This window comes from Esox lucius, chromosome 17, assembly GCF_011004845.1.
Source record: "Esox lucius isolate fEsoLuc1 chromosome 17, fEsoLuc1.pri, whole genome shotgun sequence".
Lineage (NCBI taxonomy): Eukaryota > Metazoa > Chordata > Actinopteri > Esociformes > Esocidae > Esox > Esox lucius.
In genome coordinates, this window is record NC_047585.1 from 9,033,520 (window position 1) to 9,056,534 (window position 23,015).

The 23,015-nt window shown below is 41.5% G+C and overlaps 1 protein-coding gene across 3 annotated transcripts in view; it reads left to right on the plus strand.

The window, feature by feature from the left end:
* Positions 1-5,923: 5,923 nt before the first annotated feature.
* Positions 5,924-23,015, plus strand: part of cpne5b (copine Vb) — a 207,868-nt gene continuing 190,776 nt past the window's right edge. Inside the window, exon 1 of one of the 3 annotated variants that reach the window (XR_002198020.2) lies at positions 5,924-6,565. Coding sequence is in view for 2 of the 3 variants with exons in the window: in XM_013132288.3 (XP_012987742.1) it covers positions 6,456-6,565 (110 nt within the window). In the remaining variant the exon portion in view is untranslated. The remainder of the gene's footprint in view (positions 6,566-23,015) is intronic. The other 2 variants (XM_013132288.3, XM_013132289.3) reach the window with 2 other exon arrangements.

Consider the following 23,015-nt stretch of genomic DNA (forward strand, 5'->3'; position numbering starts at 1 on the left):
GAGAGTGGTAATGTTAGCAGACTGGATTGTCCCAGTCTGGTTTAAAACAATAAAGGTGGGTCTTTGAGTGGGCCATCTTGGTTTCTGAACGGTCTCTGACATGAATTCTTCCTTATTGTACGTTATCGGTTCTGTGATGAGAGTTGCTTCATTTTGTCTCCTTTTCTGAACCCACACTTTCTGCGGCCGTGTCCTTCTTCCTTAGTTTGTCTTTGTCTTTTTCTTCTTCTCTTTTCCTTCCTTCTCTCGACTTTCCTCCTGGCCTGTGACTGCTGTATTTCCTGTTTCCTTCCATGGAAGGAAGTTGTAGGACACCAGGGCCGTGATGAGATACATGAGCATGCCAGTGTAGCGCCCCACCACCAGGCAGAGCGGCTGTGCCAGGACAAACAGACAGAAGACGTTTACGCTGGCGCTCTCTGCCAGCTCCACCCGATCCTCCTGACTGGCACGCAGCACACCGAAGAAGTAGATCAACGCCACCGCTGGGTAGAACGCCAACTCCTCCATGGCGTTGTCCAAAATAGTAAGCTGCCTTGAGAGTAGATGTGCTATAACACTCCTGTTTGAAAGACAGTATTGAGCACACTGACATAACCACACACAGGAGTAAATTGACAGACACCCGCAGGTTATATAAGGGAAACAAACTCCTCTTGGACCTCAGGACGAGTAGCTGCTCCCTAGGCAGCATCTAACGGGAGTTAAAAAAAAACAATGTTTCACCAGTAAACAGAAGGCTTCTTTCTTTCGTTTCGTTTCTTTTCTTTCAGACAACATAATACATAGTACACTTGCCTGTTAGTCCTGCCGTCACAAATGCTCTCCTGCAGAGAAAGTCAGAGAGACTGAGTGATGTAAGGGCGTGTCCTGCAGAGAAGGACCTTTGATCATGTTGGATCAGTAAAACAGCCCTTCTCTAGTATCTGATGGGCGAGGCTTTGTGAGTGTGTTTGTGTGCACGTGTGCATGTGCGTGCGCGTTTGTTTCAAGTTAAATCATCCACCTTGGCTATTATGTGAAGGGGCAAGGCCTTGTGTTTCTAACAGCACGCTGCTGTGGTAAGAACAGTGAGGATCAAAACACCTCACTGTAACTTATTCACCTTTAAGGCACCAATTTCAAGCATTAAAGGGAAACTTCATGATTTTGCCAAAGAGGAGCATTATCAATTTCCCATATACCTGTGGGCTGTGAAGTATGTTGCTAAGTAGCACAGTTGCTAACTAGCATTAATGATTCCTAACTAGCCCAATAACTGGTCATACTTGGCATAGTAAGCATTGCCCCCAAGACTACCTCTAACTTCCTTCATAGTAGACGTAGGTACCTTAACATATAATCTTAAAGGTTATCGGACTCTAAAATACCTTATCACACAGACATTTAGTAGACACGGTTATCCAGAGTGACTGCAAACACTTTCATATTTGTTGTTTACTGGCCCCCCTGAAAATCTACTAACTGAACTACATGTTACCTTTTCATCATTTCCAAAATCCAGATGTATCCCTTTATCATACAGTCTGTAATGTCCTTTATAGGGAATAATGCCATTTAGGATCCAGATTCTGGAAGAGTCCAAGTTATATACTTCGATCAATATGCACCATTCCCAGCTGAAAATGACTAAGCTATTTTTAAATTAGCACCACAGTCTATTTACACTTGAAATACCCAGTGCAAGGGAAGGATTTGTATCGTAGAAGCCAAATCAATACTGCTTCTCATTTATTAGGCTTTAGCCGTATATTTTAATGATACAATACAGTTGTGCGAATGCTGTTACTGACCGTTTTGTCCATTAGATTCCTGACTAATCAAGAGAAATTCCCATCTGTAGTTGTTAGGGAAGTCAACTGTCCTTGACGACAGCCCTGTGCAATTTTTTTTTTCTAAATTGCTTCCAGAAAGCTGTATTTTTGGTAGCAATGACGCAGGCTGAGCAGAAATATAGTAATTAGGTGACTGAAACAACAGGAATCAGAGAGAGGGAGAGAGGCAACCGCGAACAACTGTTGGTGTTGGCAACTGCACAAGGACCACCTCGACCACCTGCTAGTCTGGGAGCTGAGAGCTCATTACCCGTGAGATGTTCACAAGTAGTTTACAAGATGACCTTCGAACCCACTCTAGGCCTCGCATTGCAAGTGATTGAAGAACGCTGCGGTCAACGATATTCAAGTTATTTTACGTGATAGCAAACGTGTCTTGCAACAATTTGACGTTAATGGACTGGGTGAACATCAACAGGAACGACATGGTGGGATGAATATCACCATGTAATATCACACCCCACAGTCCTTCCACAGTAGTGCTCAGAGACATGTAACCTGGCTGAACAGACTTGCCCATAATAAACTTTCAACCATGTATATTGCCTAAACCGCAGAAAGCTCCAACTCAGTAAATACACCAGACAGACAAGTAGCTGACTGCAGGTGAGGTTCCTCCCTAGTGCAATCAACAGGAAAATCCAGAGAACAGTTCCAGTCCCCTCCTAAAACCAGACACACTTCTTTGTCACACTGTCTTAAGGTTTCCTTTATTTGATCAAAAATAGCAATACCTTCATTCGGGGCACTAACATTAAAAAAATAAAACCAAATTCCCATAACATTTGCCTTAACTAATAAAACCAACCCTAAACAATCTCTGTTGTGGATAACACAGTCATTCCTAAGCCTGAGGAAAACAAAACAGCCACCCAAGCACTGAAATTAGTACCATGACTGAGTCGTGGTGGCCTCCCACCACATACCCCAGTAACCACAAAAGCGTCATCACTCTGTCGTCTGTAGAAAAACGACATTATGCCTTTTCTGTTTAATTACTTCTAATACCCAAGCCCTCTTATTCTTATTTCTTCCCCCATTAATATTAAGACAACTAACCCTAAGCACCTCCATATTAGAAAAAAGAGAGAAAACACAGAAAAGCACATGGAGAAATCAGACAGCAAAAAGAGAAAAAGACACCCTGTGAGGCATATAAATATTTTTTTTAATTTTCAATTAACCTTACCTTACCACATTTCCCAATACCTTTAGCTGTCGTTGACAGCAGTAACATATTTCCCCTCAGTGGAAATGCTTTTTCTGTAACACCAGGGCAGACCTCACAAACGTCATTTAAAAAAAATCAGCCAATTTAACAGGTTTCCCAAAAGTCTGATATAAGAACATGTCAACCTTATACAGTCCGTAGGGTGATTTGTCGCCAACTGCTACCATGTCAATAGGGGTATCAGATCCAGATCCTCCTCCTGATGCTCTTCAAGAAATGCCACAGACCCCTGACTCCCTTCTGCCAAACACCTCACCACACGTTGTACCTCACCAGTGTTACTGGGTGTCTCCTCCACTGTTGGGAAAGTAGCTCCCCCTGACCCCCTCCTGTGCCCCACCACTAGCAATAGGCCTCTACATCCACATTAGTCTGGGAAAATGTCTCCCCCCAAGCACCCTTAACTCCTATAACAGTCAGTCTGTGGCCCATCAGACGCTACGCTCCCCTCTGGTAGCTTTACAGTTGGCAGTGCCCTCAGCGCTAACCACCTCATCAGCAGTGTGTGCTTGTGGCTGCTCTACCACTGTCAGCTTGCCTTTCCCTACATTAGAGGGCCCAGACATTACAGGAACAACCAGCGTCGCACCATCCGCCAGCGTCCCACCATCCTCCAGCGTCCAAAGACATGAACACTTGTCACTGAAATTACATAACTTTTTCCACTTCCGGGTGTTTACAACCCAGCGGGACAATTGGAAACTTGCAAACTTCCCAAAATGCAATAACTCGCTCTACAAACGTTTATTGGGAATGAATGAAAATTGGAACCTGTGTAGACAGAGAAAAAAGCAGCGTGATTTGAAGAAGCATGCCATGCTCAACCATCCGATTTGATAAAATGTTCTTAATTAATAAAAAAACACTAATGCCTTGTACATCCTTGACGCATAAGAAACATGTTCATACCCCTACCTTTTCTCCCTACAGCAAGAAGATCTTCCTTCACAGTGACAATACAGTAGCTTCAATAACACACCTGAAGCCATGCTGAAGAGACAAGTACGATGCCCCGAAGTGGGTCACCATTTCAACAAAATTCAGGGCTACTCTAACAAGAAAGATTATACCACTTCTAAGTATTCTACCACTGAAAATAACTGAACCATGCAGAAAAAGGAAGAAGTCCCCCAAAAACAAAAACAAAGGCCGTCCAACCCTAAACAGCACTTGTACTCGCAAACACAACAACCAGCATGCACTAACGCTTGCAGCATGCAAAGAGAGAGAGAAAGAGGGACATGGTGGAAATAATTTATCTTTTTATATACAGTATTTATTGAGATACCTGAGTTGTGTTTATCTCTGAATAAGAGACAGAGATAGAAAGAGGTTGGGTTGCCACTATCAGCCGGCTGCCAAGACAAGCATGAGCCAGTGTGTTGGTGTAAATTGATTTCAGGGAGACCCTTAGTAAAAACTGGTACCAAAGTGTTTTCCTACTATAGTGGGGCAAACAATCACTCTCTGCCTGACAGCGTCGCTTTACTTCCCTAGGGTGTGTGTGTGAGTAAATTAGTGTATTTCTGTGTGTATGTGTGTGTAAGCAAAGAGACCTCACTGCTCCTGGTAGTTTTCTATTTTTGCCCAGTAGGATATAAATGTCTATAGATTAAGTGAAAACTCAAAAAGATTAGGTTTAGGTATTAAGTTAAGGGTTAGATTTACCTTCTAAATGGTAAATGTAAGGGTCTGGGTTTGGGAAAGGCTTAAAACCTGTGTACTAAGAACAACATAAATCCTTGAGGTTTTGAATTTATAATCTTAGGATTCTAATTTAGAGGCTCAACCACCAATCCCCTGTCCATGTATACATTGCCTTGCAAGCCATAAGAACATGTTATGGCACTAAAACTGCCTCTAGTGGCAAGTTTTCAAGCCATTCAGTGAACTCAAAGCATTTAAGCAATGACACATTAGAAGTTTGTTGGCTCTGTATTCCAGCACTTTCGATTTGCAATATACAATGACTTTGGATAAAAGTGCAAACTCTCAGCTTTAATTTGAGTGTATGGTCATCCACATCAGATAAATTACAGCAGGTAAAATAATCCCTAAAATGTTTGCATACCAAAATGGTATCATTCCATTGTAATATTTAATATTCAGCAGCTGGAATAATTGGCTATAATAATGTGTAACGGTTCAAATGTTGTTGCAGTTCAATGTATAGAGGTTTTTCCAAACAGAAATAAACATCTAATATTCACGTCTTCCGCTAGTGAGTGAGTGTGTGCTTGAGTGAGTTTAAGAGAAGGTATGCGGAAGGTGGAGAGATAATTAGATACCAATATTGTGGTTGAAGCAACTTTTACACTTGGAAAACATTATCCTCTGTGGCTTCTAATTGCCACCAGATTTACTTTGTTAATCGAGTATCATGTATCATTTAGAATCGCATTAGAAAGGCAGCACAAACAGCACGAGCTGTCCATGGTGCTGAAACGAAGCGCATTGTTCAATGTAGCTCTAAACATTCTCTCTCGCTTTCTTTCTCACTGTCTTTGTCTCTTGTCCGTCAAACAATATATTTTTGTAACGGTAATAGATCGATGCAGATGTTTCGTATTCTGTTTTCCCTTAGGGTGGGACTTAAAGAATGTAGGAATTTAGCACCCCCCTTAAAATAAAGCTGCGTTGCAAAATTAAAGTCTTGCAGAAATGATCCGTTTGTGTTATCTTCCACGCCAAGAAAAACGATGTTTATTCCACCCACATCTGTTTCCGTGTGTCTAAACGGATGTACACAACACTTGGAACTGTGAGAGGAGCAAAAAGGAGACCAGCTCTAAGATACGTATCAAGCCAAAACGCGGGCATGGGCTGGGCTGGGAACGTCCGCGTGGAATGACTTGAGGGAAGGAGAGAGAGAGAGAGGAGGAAGGAGGAGTATTCATATGGAAACCGTTTTCTTTCGTCAGTCTCTGGTCTACTCAAACTGCGCTCATCAGCCGATGGAGTAGAGCTCCTCTTGAAGCACAGAGAGCAGGTCAAGGCTACTCTCCTGCTATGTGCTTCCTGATGTCAACGACGGCGCGGAAGCAGCTGTAGCTGGCGTGGTAGAGCGGCAGGTTACTTTCAGGGTCTTCCAAACCAAAACTGTACCATCTATGACCAGTACGCCAAGTGCGCATCTTCAAGGAAAAGGTTTTGGTGTCCGGTTTCCCTGAATCTCACTCCCCCTCACCCCTCTATCTTCCTCTCTTTCTCTCTGTCTCCCCCAATCTGATCACGGGTGGCTGGCGTGTGATCTGAACTCCGACCTGTCTTCTCTAACAACCGGGAGGGGGGACACGACACTATCACTACCCAACACGCGCTCGACCCGGGCCAGGCTGTGCGAGTCACGGATCGGTCCCGAGCCGCCCCGCGCGCTCGCCCTCGCGCCCATGGAGGGGGACGTTATGGACAAGCTGGAGGACATGGCCTCGGTGTACGAGTTCGACCCGATCACCGGGAACATTCCCGCCACTAAAGTAGAGATCACGGTCTCCTGCAGGTGAGTTATTAACACTGTTGGAGCGTGCAACTTTGTTCTTCATTTCCAAGATCTTTAACGCATCATTGTTTGAAAGTTGTGCTGTCTGCAGCGGTCTGTTGTGGGCGGATAGAAACATGTCCACTTGGACAAATATCCCACGACTTTTTGTCCGTTGCGGAGTACTCTCGTGTTTGACAAGCGCCTATAATCAACACACATTAAATTTAAAATTTGACAACCAACATCACGAAGCAGGTTTTCTTAACTGCTGTTCAGTTTTGAGCGGCCGCGCGTTATAAGGTATACAAAGGATAGGCTAAATGAAATGGACGGGAGAGACGCGCTGACAGTGGAGGGGTTTTGGGTGGGACTGCTATAACTGGTAGGCTACGCCTGAATGAGAAGATAGGAAGCTGAAATGTCGGTATCACATCATTTGGATGCGCATTTTTGAACGATATTGCTACGAAATTATTTATTTTTGTTAACATATGATATATGTACAGGTCGTTTTCTAGTAGGCTTCGTCTATTTTGTAGTTTTCACTGTGCTCAACAGTGTCACTTTCAAATCCAGCCGCTCTCCAGAAACAATACCTTTCTGGATGAATCTCTGTATAGGGTCTATATCAATAATAATGTGGGTGTTTTTTTGTTGTTGTTGATGCTCTATGTTGCCTATACAGAGGATACTTGCACATTGATCCATCCGCAATGTGCGGCTTGTGTGAATGTGGGTGTGGCTGGGAATATATGAGAATCCACTTGAGTACACTTTGCGGTGTGTGCGTGCAAGCCTACGGTATGTGCGTGTTTATTATTACAAGCTGAAATTCAAGTTAATATTGTCATGTCTATTTTGAAAGAATGACGAATCTGAACTATATCTGTGTTCTGGAAAGCAACGCTGTTTTCCCAATGCCTCAGGTCCTAAAACGCCTCCTTCTTATATGTGTTTTTCTGACATGCTTAAAGCAGTCTGTTAGAGATTTAAGCTGTTCATCATATTCATAGTATGTTCTCCCCTCTCAACAATCCACTCTATGCCTGGCCTCCATCACTCTCATTCTCTGTGGTTATCAACCATGTCCCTCTCTGTAGTGGCCTAATGAAAAACCTTCCTTTCCATCTTGATTCAAGTCTTGTCCAAGGACACAGGCTGAGAGATTCAGAAACTGTTTCTGACTCCGGGCACCTTTTAGGGGCTATTTAAGTCAGAGGCTATGTTTCCCTTAAAACACACACAGACACAGACACATACACAAGCCATACCTCTCTGTGATAGCTCACTGAGGGAGTTTGAGTGGGACTTAGCCCCAACAAGACCCTGCTGTTGCATTATTGAACACTTTGCCTAGTGGGAAAGTGAGTTGCACTGCTGAATCTTTTACTGCATCTTTCTGAGATTAAATGCAATGTACCCTGAAAATGGCAGCAGCCTAGATACAGTATAATGAATTCACTAATAAGTGTCCAATAATAAGTGTCCAATTAAAGTAGGAATAAGCATGTTTATGTCACTTTTTGTATGTATAGCATCGCACCACAACCCTCTACCTGAATTTTTTTTTAACCAGTGATTGTAAAAATTGCAATGTTTTGCAAAATAGAAACATTTTTATTCAGTTAAAAAAAACTGTGTTTTTCAACCCTGCTACTCGAGGCACACCGCCCTGCATGTTTTAGATCTCTCTCTACCCAAAGATACCTGATGTAGCTCATCAAGGACTTGATAATGAGCTGATCTTTTGAATCAGGTGTGATAGAGCAGGGAGAGATCTAAAACATACAGGGCGGTGTGCCTTGAGGAGCAGGTTTGAGAAACACTGGCCTAAGTCATGTCAGTGTGTTTCCTATGTCATTAAAACCATTCACTTTCAAACTTGGATGATAGGTAGGTATGATAATGATTCTACATATTACATATTAAATATCCAGCACAAAAGGCAAGGTTAAACATAAATTTGTTATTCACAAAACTAAGTGAAAGATGCTGCCAAGTCTTGCACTCACAAAGCTATTTACTGTTTAAGACACCTACAGTGGATTTAAAAAGTCTACACACCCCTGTGAAAATGCTAGGTTTTTGTGATGTAAAAGAATGAGACAAAGATAAGACATGTCAGAACTTTTTCCACGTTTATTGTGACCTATAATGTGAACAATTCAATTGAGAAAAAAAAATTAAATCTTCGAGGGGGAAAAATTAAAAATAAAAACCTAACAATAAACTGGTTTTATAAGTGTGCACACCCTCTTATAACTAGGGATGTGGCTGTGTTCAGAATTAACCAATCACATTCCTGACATTTTATTAGTTGCATCTCAGAGCAAAAGCCATGGTCCGCAGAGAGGTTCCAAAGCATCAGAGGGAACTCATTGTTGAAAGATATCAGTCAGGAGAAGGGTACAAAAGATTTTCCAAAGCATAAGATATACCATGGAACAAAGTGAAGACAGTCATCATCAAGTGGAGAAAATAGGGCACAACAGAGACATTACCAAGAACTGGATCTCCCGTCCAAAATTGATTATAAGACGAGAAGAAAACTGATCAGGGAGGCTTCCAAGAGGCCTACAGCAACATTAAAGGAACTGCAGGAATTTCTGGCAGGTACTGGCTGTGTGCTACATGTGACAACAATCTCCCGTATTCTTCATATGAATGGGCTATGGGGTAGGGTGGCAAGACGGAAGCCTTTTCTTACAAAGAAAAACATCCAAGCCCGGCTGAAGTTTGCAAAAACTAACATCAACTGCCCCAAAAGCATGTGGGAAAATGTGTTATGGTCTGATGAAACCAATAACTTTTGGCCATAATTCCAAAAAGTATGTTTGGCGCAAAAACAACACTGCACATCACCCACCCAAAGAACACCATACCCACAGTGATGCGTGGGGCTGTCTTTCTTCAGCTGGAACTGGGGCCTTAGTCAGAGTGGAAGGAATTATGAACAGTTCCAAATATCATGCAATTTTGGCACAAAACCTTCAGGCGTCCATTAAAAAGCTGAAGTTCACATTTGAGCACGACAACGACCCAAAGCACACATCCAAATCCACAAAAGCATGGCTTCACCAGAAGATTAACGTTTTGGAATGGCCCAGCCAGAGCCCAGACCTGCTATACTAATAGAATCCTACCCAAAAAGACTGAGTGCTGTATTAAAATCAAAAGGTGCTTCAACAAAGTATTAGTTTAAGGGTGTGCACACTTATGCTACCAGGTTATTGTGAGTTTTTTATTTTTCCCCCCTCAAAGAGTTCAATTTGTTTTCAATTTAATTGTTCACATTATAGGTCACATTAAAATTGCAAAAAGTTCTGACTTGATTTATCTTTATCCCATTCTTTTACATCACAAGAACCTGGCATTTTAACAGGGGTGTGCAGACTTTTTTATATCCACTGTAAGCCGACATGTTGTATCTTACAGTTTAGTTTCTTCCACTGACAGTTTGCTTGGCCCCGCAATGTGCACAAACGTGCAGTCTTCTTTTTCGCAACACCCGCCCTCCCTCCTTCACAATATTCCAACCTTTTGAGCTATACAAAAGGTACGAATTGTATAGCCCCATTGGTGACATTTCAAGCTAGCTGTGGAGTGAGCTTACGGTCGTTAAGCTCTGCCCAATTTACCAATCCGGGTCACTGGACTAGTGAAACCAATGTCAAACGCTTTCATTTTAGCATCCTCCACTGACAGTTCGTCTAGCCATACACCATTTTCTAAACACTCCACATCCATCCCTTTGCTTTCCAACACGTTTCAATATTTTGACCTATACAAATGGTACCAATTGTATAGCCCCCTCTGTGAAATCCCAAGCTAGCTTCGTCACAACTCCATTTAGACAGTGATTCTTAACACCTATAGATTATATAGACAAAGGCAGAGGGAAAAACCCCTCCCAGAGACATTTGCGGGTGTTTGAATATGAACAATTTGGACAAATTTTAGAAAAAACTGATGTTTGATTCCAGTTCACTATATTCACTGGTACCTTTCCTCGGTTCATTATATTGTGAAGTCAGTTAATTATTTTGAGAGAAGTGTATAATTGGTTCCATTTATTGTCATTAAGAGTATCCCAGAAAGATGGGAATATGGCCAAACGTTTCTGTGTGTCTATGTGTTTGGATGTGTGCCCATGTTTCTGTAGGATTAAGACACACAGCCTGGGTGCTTTGCTCATACTTTGTCCAGCAAGATGTTAATGTTGCAAAATGTTTCATATTTCAATGGGATTTTCATTGCATCTGTGTCGCCAAACAGCAAATTGCATCGACCTGGTGGCCAGGGCATTCCGAAAGCATACAGACGAATCCATACTTTCCCCATTAGAACACATCGTAAATAATTCTGTCACGCTGCTCAAGTCGTTTCACATCCAACCGTTTAACAGTTCAAGGCATTGCAAATCTATCTAAATAGCCTTTGTTGGGCTCTGCATTGTGTGTCAAAAAGGCAGTGAATGAAATACATTTAATGTTGTGTAATGTGCAGGATTCTAATGCAACTCTATTGGTCATGTGCATTCACTTTTTCCAACCACTACACATCACAGGGTAATCATAACCGCAGACGCACACACGTATATGCACACACACTCGCACAGCTGTAATCATAATATTTCACTCACTCACTGCCTCTACCATTGGGAATTGTCTACCAGGGCTGTTGACAATGTGTGGTTATCATAATGTTTGGAACACGTGGGATGTTTGTCAAATTTAGAACATGTGAGAAAGAATGGGTGGAATGTATTCTGAGAGCACAGCTTTTGTGGAGGCAAGAGTTGGTTATGGTGAGTAAAGGTGTCAAAGGGATGAGTGAGAGTAGACAAATGGAAAAAAGTAAAATATTTTAGAAGTATTTTAAGGTAAAATGTCCTCACCTCCAACATTTTATGATGTCCAGTTTTATCTACAACCCCATCTCGTCACAATTTCCAATGGGTTTGGGAGTCAATGATCACAGCATGTCTTACTTCTAGGCCTCTGCGCCAAGCAGTTATTTTCTAAACACTCCACATCCACCCCAGTCAATGCTTTTCCAATAGGCATTATCCTGTGTAGCTCCCAACTGCACGTCAACCAGTGGCACAGTCAAGACTCAAACTATGACTGTGGTGGACAGCTTGGTACTACGAGAGAGCCTTAGTAAATTATCCACTTGGTACAATACTTTTCAATGTCTGTTATTGTTTGTTATTTTGTTTTTGTCTTTCTCTGCTTGACAGTTTAACAATCAAAAGGTAATTGGTTTTCTAATTCTCTTCATAAATCACTCCCTGTAGGCATAATAACTGGTTGACAGATTTCTTGATCATTTAGAAAGACGCTCAAGATGACTTAGGTAAGCAAGCTTTGATGGAGAACTCCAGGGTAGAGGTCAGTGGTATGTCAGTTATGAAAGGGTCATAGTTTAGCAATTGTAGATGGAAAGAAGTTAGAGAAGACACCCCAGCACATGATTACAGATTACAGGGTTTCTGATGAATGTCATCTCCTCTTCAGAACATATTAGTGCCTGACATATGGGATGTGCTGCTTCTGTAATCTGATTTCTACAAACATAATTGGAGCCCTCAGGACTTTACACATAATATGGAGTTATACTTGTCCTGAAGCTGAGAAACTCCTCCCCTTTCAGTTATTGTACATCTATGAGATACGGGAGGGAGATGGAGTTAAAGGGAAGGGGGAGGGTTGGTGAGATTGAAAAACGAGAGAGACCTTTGTGTTTGTACCATCGGACAGTAACATTTCCACTGTATTGTTCTCTTTACTACTTGTAACTCCCCGGGGTAAAAAGCTGATCCTCTGGATCTTGAATTTGCATAGATTGCTCCGTAAAAATCCAGCTACTCTACATACGTCATGTGCTCCCTAACATTGCACTCCCAAGTCCCATAGGGCGCTCAGTTCTGACAGCACATGCATGTTTAAGTACAATGTAATTTGTGCAGATACAGTAGGTTGTAGCATGTAAATAATAAGTAAAAAAAAACATGGCTACACAGCTATGACATTCTAGCGTAATGCTTTATAACACAAAATACCGTAATATTGTAGACCACAGTGTAATCTTCTAAAACGCTGGTTCTGAAACGATGGTACAGTGGTACGCAGTGTTCCCTTGAGTGAACCTATACTGCTCAAAAGAATTAAGGGAACACTGAAAAAACTGAATTATTGATGAACTAAATATATTAAAGTTCAAAACCTTTACTCTACATTGTGTAATTCGTTTAGAACAAAATGACGTAACAACGGTCAATGGAAACCAAAATTACCAACTGATTGAAGGCTGGATTGAAACACCAAAAATCTAAGTAAACAATTTAAATCACAGGCTGTTCCAACTTGTGTGAATTTCATCACGGCAACTCAATGTGACTCATAATGTGACTCTTTAGTGTGTATGGCCCCCACGTGCCTGTATGCACTCCTGACAACAACTGGGCATGCTCCTGATGAGATGGAGGATGATGTCCTGGGGGGGGCATCTCCTCCCAGACCTGGATCAGGGCATCACTGAGCTCCTGGAAAGTCTGTGGCGCTACTTTGTACCGATATATAAATGTCCCAGAGGTTCTCAATTGAATTCAGGTCTATGGAAAGTGTGGGCCAGTCAATGGCATCAATGCCTTCATCATCAAGGAACTGCCTACAAACTCTGGCCACATGAGGCTGGGCATTGTCCTGCACCAGGAGGAACCCAGGGCCCACTGCACCAGCGTAAGGTCTGACAATGGGTCTGAGGATTTCATCCCGGTACTTAACAGCAGTCAGGGTACCGTTGGCCAGCAGCATAAAGTTCACCACGGCATCTCCAGACTCTTTCACATCTGTCACATGTGCTCAGTGTGAACCTGCTCTCATCTGTGAAGAGAACAGGGCGCCAATGGCAGACCTGACAATTCTGGTGTTCTCTGGCAAATGCCAATTGAACTGCATGGTGCTGGGCTGTGAGCACAGGTCCCACTAGAGGATATCGGGCCCTCATGCCACTGTCATGGAGTCTGTTTCTGACAGTTTGGTAGGGCTCCGGCAGTGCTCCTCCTGTTCCTCCTTGCACAAAGGAGCACATACTGGTCCTGCTGCTGGGTTGAAAACTAGAGAAGTATCAGTCAGGAAGGATAAGGAGAGAGCAATTGTCTGTGGCCACGACCTGCAAAACCATTCTCTTTTTGGGGGTTGTCTTGCTGTTGCCTCTCCAGTGCACCTGTTGTCACTTTCTTTTGGACCAAACAGGTGACATTGATTCACAATCACTTATGCTTCCTAACTGGACAGATTGATATCCCTGAAGTTTAATTGACTTGGTGTTATACTGTGATGTGCAGAAACCTCAGGTCTTAAACTCACTATATCAGGGGTTCCCAGTCCTCTGAATAAGAATAAGAAGGGTCAAAAAGAAATACAGCAGAGATTCGTGTTGACAGAGAGGAGAATGACATGTCATAACTCACCTTAACAGAGAGAGTTGGAAAGAGTGAATGAGAAATTAAGAGGAATTGCTGAAGGGAGAGAGTGAGAAAGAAGGGTAATGAATGCAAGGGAGGGAGAAAAATAATAAAAGTGAGTGGGAGGGTGAGAGAAAAAGAAAGCGAGAGGGAAAGACATAGAAAGGGAGAGCGATAGAGAGGGAGGGAATATATTTCACAGAACAGCAAAAGGTAGCAGGAAGTTAAATGTGTGTTTCTGTCAACATCCTGAGGCCTATTGTGTTTTTCATCTCCCTGTTCTGCCTTGCTCTCCCCCTTCCTGGAGGAGGAAGATGAGGAGAGGAAGAGGATAAGAGGAGGGGTAAATACAGACCTGTGTCTCTGTGTGTAATTACAATCATTTAGCAGCGATTACGGCTCGCTTCATTAAAGCCTTGATCAGTGTGATTATCAGGCTTCAAGACCTGAGTCACATGTTGTAGCAAGTCAGTGTGACAGACCTATTGCTTTGGTTTGAATCCACTGTCCGGGGAAGAGATTACAAAGGGAGATCACACAAGATGGAACACGTGAGAGAGACAATGAGAGTGTGTGAGAGTGACAGTTTTAGAGAGATAAGAAAACAACGCGAAGAGTTGGATATTATTGAATGTCCGCTTGGTGTCTATCAGAAGCTCCAGTGTCAGACAATCTGCCAGCAGGGATGTGAACCCCTGCTACTCGAGACAGAAGCACAGCTGTTTTCTCCAAATCTCTGATTAGGAGTTCAAGCAGGTCTAACTAGACCTATATGCAGTGATCGATGTTACCAGAAATTGGCAGTGCAATATTACTCTAAAATGTGATTTCCTCAAAATAAATATAGAGTGCCTATGGAAAGAGTTGAGATAGATCCCTTCAATTTATCCACATTTTGTTGTGTTATTAACATAATTTATAGTTGATTCAATTAATATTTTTCAATGATCCTACACAGTACCCTATAATTACAAAGCAAAAACTGGTTTGAAAAAATGTGTGCCATTTTACTGAAAATCAATATCAGAAATATCTAATGTACATAAGTATTCAGACTCTTTATTGAGTGCTTTGTAGAAAACATATTTGGCAGCGATCACAGCTTTGAGTTTTCTTGGATATGCCTCTACCAGCTTTGCGGACCTGGATTTGGGCAGTTTCTCCAATCCTTTTTTGTAAATCCTTTAACGACCTGTCAGACTGGATTAGGGGGGCATCAGTGAACTATGATCTTCAGGTCTTCCCAATAGTGTCATTTATAGACCTGTCCGAATGCCACTCCAGTATTGTCTTGGCTGTGTGTTTGAGGACCTTTGTGCTCTGGATCGGGTTTCCTTCAAGGACAGCTCCATTTAACCTAACTTCTTTAAGGATAACCTTTTACTTGACTTGATTCATGCGTCCTTCACAAAGACAAATCTGCCCGATTCCAGCCTTGTTGAAGCATCCCCAAATCATCACCGATCAACCACCAAATTTCACAGTGGATGTGAGACACTGTGGCTTGTAGCAGTGGCGGTGCTTAGTTTTCTCTCCCATGGGTGTGAACCTTAGACGCGGAGCCCCCCCCCACCCCCCATTGCATAAGTCTTACTACCTGATTTCCCAACTAAAATATAGGCAGATAAAATACGTTTCACGTACCATAATGGACAGAAGCTTGTTATTAGGCAACGACAAAACCTGAACCTGCTGTTACAAAACTTTGCTGCTAACTGCTTTTGGACCTGGATCTTAACTGTAATCCCTTTCGCTGTAAGCCACGATGCTGCTACTGTCATTGTAATGTCAGATCTATCAATTTTCTCTTGCTTCTGCTGCTCAACAACTTTACTATAGACTTTCTCAAGGGCACATATCATTATATAAAATGTTTGTAATGTAATGCTTGTCTTTCCTCTGAGTGACAGACATACCTAACTTCCATTTTTATGTTTTGTTGCATCATTTTACACTGTTCAGATCCTTAGCAAACAAGCCAAAAAAATCAGATGTTATACCCCAGGTTGCCAGATTCACCGACAATAAAAAGAAATCAACACTTTTAGCATGCTGAATACTTGTTTTTTTATTCAAATTACCTTTGAGGTACTACTTGCACTGTTTTTGCCATTCAGCTGGTCCTATTGCAAGAGGATAGTGAGGACCACAGCGGTTTTTATACTTTTCCTTGTTAAATTAGATTTGGTTCAGGTAATCACCTAATGAGCACCTCATTAAGTAAAATGAGGTGTGCCTGTGTGGGAATTTAACAGACACTGGAATGGAATGGCTGCCATACATGTAGAGATGCTGATTTAAGAAAAATTAGGAGTGGTCTCTTAATTTTTTCCAGAGCTGTATATATAATTATAGTTATTGTATCAATGTCATTCATGAATGGCTAATAAGCTGTTATAATGTCCAGTGGCAAAAGCCAAATAGTTCATAGATGCTATTTGTGGTGGAGGTAACTTAATAAGAAAAGTTATTCAGTTTAACACAATGCTTAATGGCGTCTAGTGACATATTACTGGCTAATAAGCAGTGATGTAGTGGTGGGTATACGCAGGTATACGCTATATACCCACTTTTATGTCAGCTGCCATTGTGTACACTCACTTCTTACCAGGGGTTTAGTGGAAGGTATGCACAGGTATATGTACACTTTCTACACACTATTTTGTCAGCGGGCATAGCATATACTGACTTCTTCCTGATGCGTATGAATGTAGTACAGTGAACGTACTGTGTAAGCAATATACATATTTTTTCTGGTAGATAAAGCATGCAAAAAGTAGCATACAAAAGCCAGTCGCATCATCATTACAAACACAACATTTTAAAAACGACCAATAAATAATGTGCCCGAGACCGACGTATGACCAGGGGTGGGTAGAGTACTGAAAATCTGTACTCAAGTAAAAGTACTGTTACTCGTCCTAAAATGTACTCAAGTAAAGGTTGAAGTACCACCTGAAAAAACTACTCAAGTAAGAGTAAAATAGTACTTGGTCAAAAAAGTACTTGAGTACTAGTTACATATTTTGTTCAAGACATTAACGCCATAGTAACAACAAGGAAAACTGATTTAAGTACAAACACAAACCTCATTTTTAATGTTTGAATAGGTATTTGTTTTCCAGAGTCAGCCTATAGTAATGCAGAATAGAAACAAAATAAATGTGTTTAGCAGCTTAGTTGCACTGTTAACTAAAATCTAGCTAGCAAGACTAAATAAGTTAATGTCAATGAACCACTAATACAAATATACTAACAAGCTGTAGTGTTATTATATGTTGTAAGTTAGCTAGAATATTACCTTATCATTGATATATTACTGCATTTCGTACTGTACTTGTACTTCAATAACAAAAAAGATGGGGGAAAAAATAAGATAGCTATAAAAATCGGATTTAGCTAGCTAAGTAGCGCGAGCCGGTTCGTTAACATTACCTCTATGTGCTTTCGCAGGTATGATTATGAGCTTTTGAAAGCAGAGATAGTTGCGTCTTTGGGAATAAAAAGACAACATTTCACGATGACTGTGTTGCCTATTTTACATTTAAATCCCTGTGGCCAGGGATTGGAATTTCCCTCGTCAACGTCCTACAATTGATCACTTTCCATGTCGGTGTATGTCATTTAATTAGCTAGGTCACGTGCTTGCACTCCAATGCAGATTTAAAGGAGAGGGAGGGAACACCAAACCAACCTCAAATCACGAAACGAAAAAACTCAATATTTTTAGACAAACGGCTGAAGACAATTTATTAAAAAAAATAATACTTGAGTAAGAGTAAAGAGTACAGTCCCCAGAAATTAACTACAAAAGTACTCGTTCCTCTGAAACTGCACTCTTTTACTCATTTGCGTTACTTGTAACGCGTTACTACCCACCCCTGTGTATGGCATAGCTCTGATTGGCTGGTTATTTAGAACCTCATGTTACTTCACTTCAGTCAAATATTTTTGCCTGACAGAATATTCCGTTTTTTTCCCCCGAGGCAAAATTTCCATAGGCTTAACGTTACTTCCGAAATACATTATGAAACGAACTCATCAACTTTGTAATTTGTCCAACCAAATTATTGTAGTCGAGCAACAGACAACAGACCAGCTCTGCTGGTGCACTTCCAGATTTTGAAAGCAACCGGATTCTCCGTGGTAAGGACTTGATACCTCCGTACAGACTGTACCGTACAGTTTATCAGTAAATTACGTATTTTTGCCTTACATCAATTTGTCAATGTTGCGGTTTAGCAGTACTCCCTCATTAACTGCCTTAGCTAGCTAACGTTTTCTAGTTAACTTTACTGTTGACAGTTTTTGAGTTTTTGAAATGGTAGCTAGTTCAAATGGAAAATTCCGGTAGGGAAGCTGACATCAGGACTGGTAGCCAGTTAGCTAGATGTTTTCATATTTAAAACCTTTCAGCTTTCATATGGCCAATAGTGGATCATACATAGCTTGCTATTTTAATACAATATTGCAATCTTGTTGTGGTGTAAATTTGTCATCTTATTTGCACTTTCACTGTAAATTACTGAGTGTACTGTATGTTTGTTGTTCTTCATAGACTGTAAAATAGTGACATCATAAAAATGCTGCCTCTGATTAGTGCCTACTGAGTAATTTGCCCAGACTTGTTGAGATCAAAACAGAAAAGGCATCCATACCTGAAGTAGAAGGTCAAGGTGAGAAACGTGTACTTGGCATCTTTGGGGCAGTATACCCTATTCAAGCACCTTTTTGGAGGTTTAACACAATCATCCCATCCTTAGCTCCAGTAGAGCGTTTATTTTCCTTTGCTGGACTGATAAACAGGCCCCATCAACAACGTCTAAATGCCACACCTTTTCAAAAGTCAGTTGTGCTTAAAGGCATCAGTAGCTAAAGAGACCTCTGCAATGTAGTCCACTGGGCACACACTCATTCAGTACACTCTCTATCTCACACACACTCACTCAATCACATGCTTACCTTCTCACCCACACTCACGCATAAGTTTGACTGTTTTTGGTAGAACCTTTGAACTGTTTTGGAATACCTGGTCTGTAGTATTCTGTCTTGTAGTATTCTCTATTGTAGTTTAAGTTAATGTTCTTAGTACACTATTAATGTGCATGTGTCTTCTATACCTATATTCTGCATCTCTCAATAGATTCAGTGGTTGGAGTTGGGTTAATACTCCTTGACAAGTTCTGTTGCTACTTTCTGATTACGTTTCTGGCTACATTTAAAATCAACATATTGATAATTTAATAATTGTTCACAAAGTGTTGCAATATTTGTTTTCAACTTCCAAATAGGTGTCCAATGATTGATAAATAAATAATTGATTGCTATATGATTGTACCCTAATTGAAGTAGCTGTTTAATAGGGTCGTGATTTTGCATGGCATGAATGACTGCCTGACACAATTTATTATTATATTTATGATTAACAATCAAATGATTAATTACTTAGAAACTATTTGATATGAATGAAGGTGCCATCAGTTGTGTTCTTATGAATGACTTGGTTGTCATTGAGTGTTGCTGATGCAAGGCAGGCCCTTCATTACCAAACTCCAAGTAACTAAACTAGGATTCAGTTATGAGCCATTTGCTAAAGTCCCTGGATATTCACTCTTTTCCAGGAGGGTCACCTTGACCTGTAATATTGTGGGAGTCATGACCCCCCTCGTCCCCCCAATTCTACGCCACTGATTACAGTATACCCACTTCTCCAGGCACAACTACACTGCTAATAAGCTTTTGAAACGGCCAGTGGCAAAAGTCATACAGTTCATAGATATTATGTATGCTCAACGTAAACTTAATTAGAAACCTTTACTCAATTTAACACGATGGTTAATGGTGTCAAACGAAATGTAACAACTTGGTGTGATGTTAATGCATGACAACATTAAATAATGTCAAGAGGCTATACTGACACCTGCCAAATGGTCAGCTCTGTCGCGCAGTGGTTAAGGACACAGCCTTTCACGTGGGCGACCCCGGGTTTGAATCTCGAGAGGGCGGACACGATCAAAACTTTCTATTGCGGGGAGGCTGAACTAGGCTTGCCTGGTTTCTTGTTTTAAATGCACTACGTCAAATTTAAATAAATTAATCAAAATAAATGTATTTTATAAAGCCCATTTCACATCACCTAGCCTGAAACCCAGAGGAGGGAAAAAAACCTGAAAGAGTCTGAAACAGGCAGTGAGAAGCAGGAAACAGGCGCAGATGCAGTAATAAGGGATTTTAATACCAGCGTGTTGTCCAACTTAGAGACTAAACAAAACAATAATTCACAATGGCCAACAAAATGTAAATCCAAATACAGGCAAATCAAGAACAAGGCAAGGTAGTAACTCAGTCTGGACAGGAATAACGCTGCACAAGGATGACACAAACAGCAGGGGTATATGTTGTGGTAATGGCAAAGAACAGGAGTCTGCAATACTGAGTGAGTGTCCGGGTATTGATCAGAAGGGGATTGGGTAAGATTATCCAAGATGCTGGACAGGCAAAAGGGCGTTGAATACGACCCGCCCGAGAGACTGGTGGTTAGTGGACCGGGGAGGATGACCGTCTGAAAGGGGAGGAGTGGATGAGGATGAGCCAAACCTAGAGAGGAACCAGGCTTGGGTGACTAGTCTTCTTCTGGCTGTGCCAGGTGAACATTTTAAAAGTACAAATTGTAGTAATTAATAAATGCCTGTGGGCTGTGTCCAGAGTATATAAAACAATCCAGGTCAGAAGCATGACAGGGATAGGGACAATCCGGGGGTGAGGAATGGTTTCTATAGCCATAGATTTTCTATGGTTAAATGTCTGGCTCCGAGTGACCCCATTCTGTCTCACAGCACTGACCCAGAGGAGGTATTTGTGACTGCTGATGCAGGGCATTCCCAAGTGAAAGGTTGTTTAAATGTATAAAATTAAACATTGCTTTTAAATTACACTCCACTTGTGAGTGATCACGAACACTGTAAGAATAATTTCAGTGCCAATATCTAGTTTGAGTACTTTTTGGTCTCTATAGGTTGTCTGCACCAAAAGTCATGACAAATTACCGACAGGATCGTAATATTCAATACATTTGCCTTTTTGGTCCTTCTGTTCACATCTTAATGTCAGCATAGTTTACATGCCCCGTGCATGCATTACACCCATGAAGGAATCAAAGGTTCTGATTCTGTGACTAGCACTATGTCTGTTCTACTAAACCAAATCAGGGTGATGCTCTTTCCCTAAATGCTTAAGTGTCCCTGAGCAAGACCCATATTGTTGCTGTAGAGTAGAAGAATCTGTACTTAGCATAGTTAACAGCTAAAACAACATACAAAAAAGTGTTGTGTATTTAAAGGGTTAACTGTGTTGGATATTTGTGCTTTGTCAAGTTGGGCATCACCTTAAACATTTAGTTTGTATTCCTGGGTGTCATTTCTCAGCCTGGCTAATATGGTGCTTTTGGCTGGAGTGGAGGGGTAGTAGGTAGCTTCCGTATTACGCATTACCCTAGGGGAATGCAGGTCTCAGTACAAGATGGTTTCCCTTGGGTTTGCTGCCGTGGGACACGCTGGGCGAGCTTGGAGGGTGATCAGGGAAGCGGAGGGGAGGGATATTAGGAGAGTGACAGAATGACCTAGAGGAAGAAAGAGAGGGAGAAGGAGAGCGGGAAAGCACAAAATGAAAACAGAGAGGGGAAGAAGGGAAAGTGTGTGTGTGTGAGTGAGAGAAAGAGAGAGAGAGCGAAAGATGGAGAGGTAGAGCAAACGAGACCTCCAGACCCACAGCTTCAAAAACATGAAAACAACCATGAGAATACAGTAGATTATTTCATGTTCACTTAAAGCCTCTCAAAAGCTTCATTGTCAGGCAGTGAGCCTGCTGGAATGTAAACCTGTACCTATTGTTTGGCTGGGCATCTGAAGTATAGGTTGGTGTCAAGCCTGTCATTTCAACTCACACATCAGTGAAAAAAGAGAGGAAGCAGGTACACAAGCTTAACTGAAATTATGTAAGGATACTTAGAATCAGTTGAATTAGCTTGAAAAATCTGAAATACATTTGATGTCAACTGTATTAGTTTTATTAGCAGTATAGCATTTTAATGTTTACAGTGATTTAAACTACAGTATCAGTGTTCCAATTTAGATCACTTTTAATGTAAACTTCTCAAGAAAATTAAGGGAACATTTTATCATCACAGTATAACACCAAGTCAATTAAACTTCAGGGATATCAGTCTGTCCAGTTTGGAAGCATAAGCGATTGTGAATCAATGTCACCTGTTTTGGTGCAAATGTGACAACAGGTGCACTGGCGAGGAAACAGCAAGACAACCCCCAAAAAGGTTTTGCAGGTGGTGGCCACAGACAATTGCTCTCTCCTTATTCTTCCTGACTGATTCTTTTTTAGTTTTGCATTTTGCTAGTGTCCTTACTGGTAGCATGAGGCGGTACCTGCAGCCCATTCAGTTTTCACAGATAGTCCAGCTCCTCCAAGAAGGCACATCCACATGTGCCGTCGCAAGAAGGTTTGCTGTATCACCCCTCAATATCCTTGGAGGGACACACAGACCTCTATGTGCTGGCCAACGGTACCCTGACTGCTGTTACGTACCGGGATGAAATCCTCAGACCCATTGTCAGACCTTACGCTGGGGCAGTGGGCCCTGGGTTCCTCCTGGTGCAGGACAATGCCCAGCCTCATGTGGCCAGAGTGAGTAGGCAGTTCCTGGATGATGAAGGCATTGATGCCACTGACTGGACCTCTCATTCCCCAGACCTGAATCCAATTGAGAACCGAGAATGTACAGTAAAGATTTTGATCTTTAATGTATTTTGTTCATTGAGACCCAATGTGTGATTTAAGAGTTCCCTTAATTTTTTGGAGCAGTGTATTTATAGTGGTTGTACATTGTATATGTATTTTAACTCTATATACAGGCCAACATCATTTACATTTACATGTTCCTGTTTTATAATTAAATAAATGTAAGCATGCTTGTGGAAGGGGGGC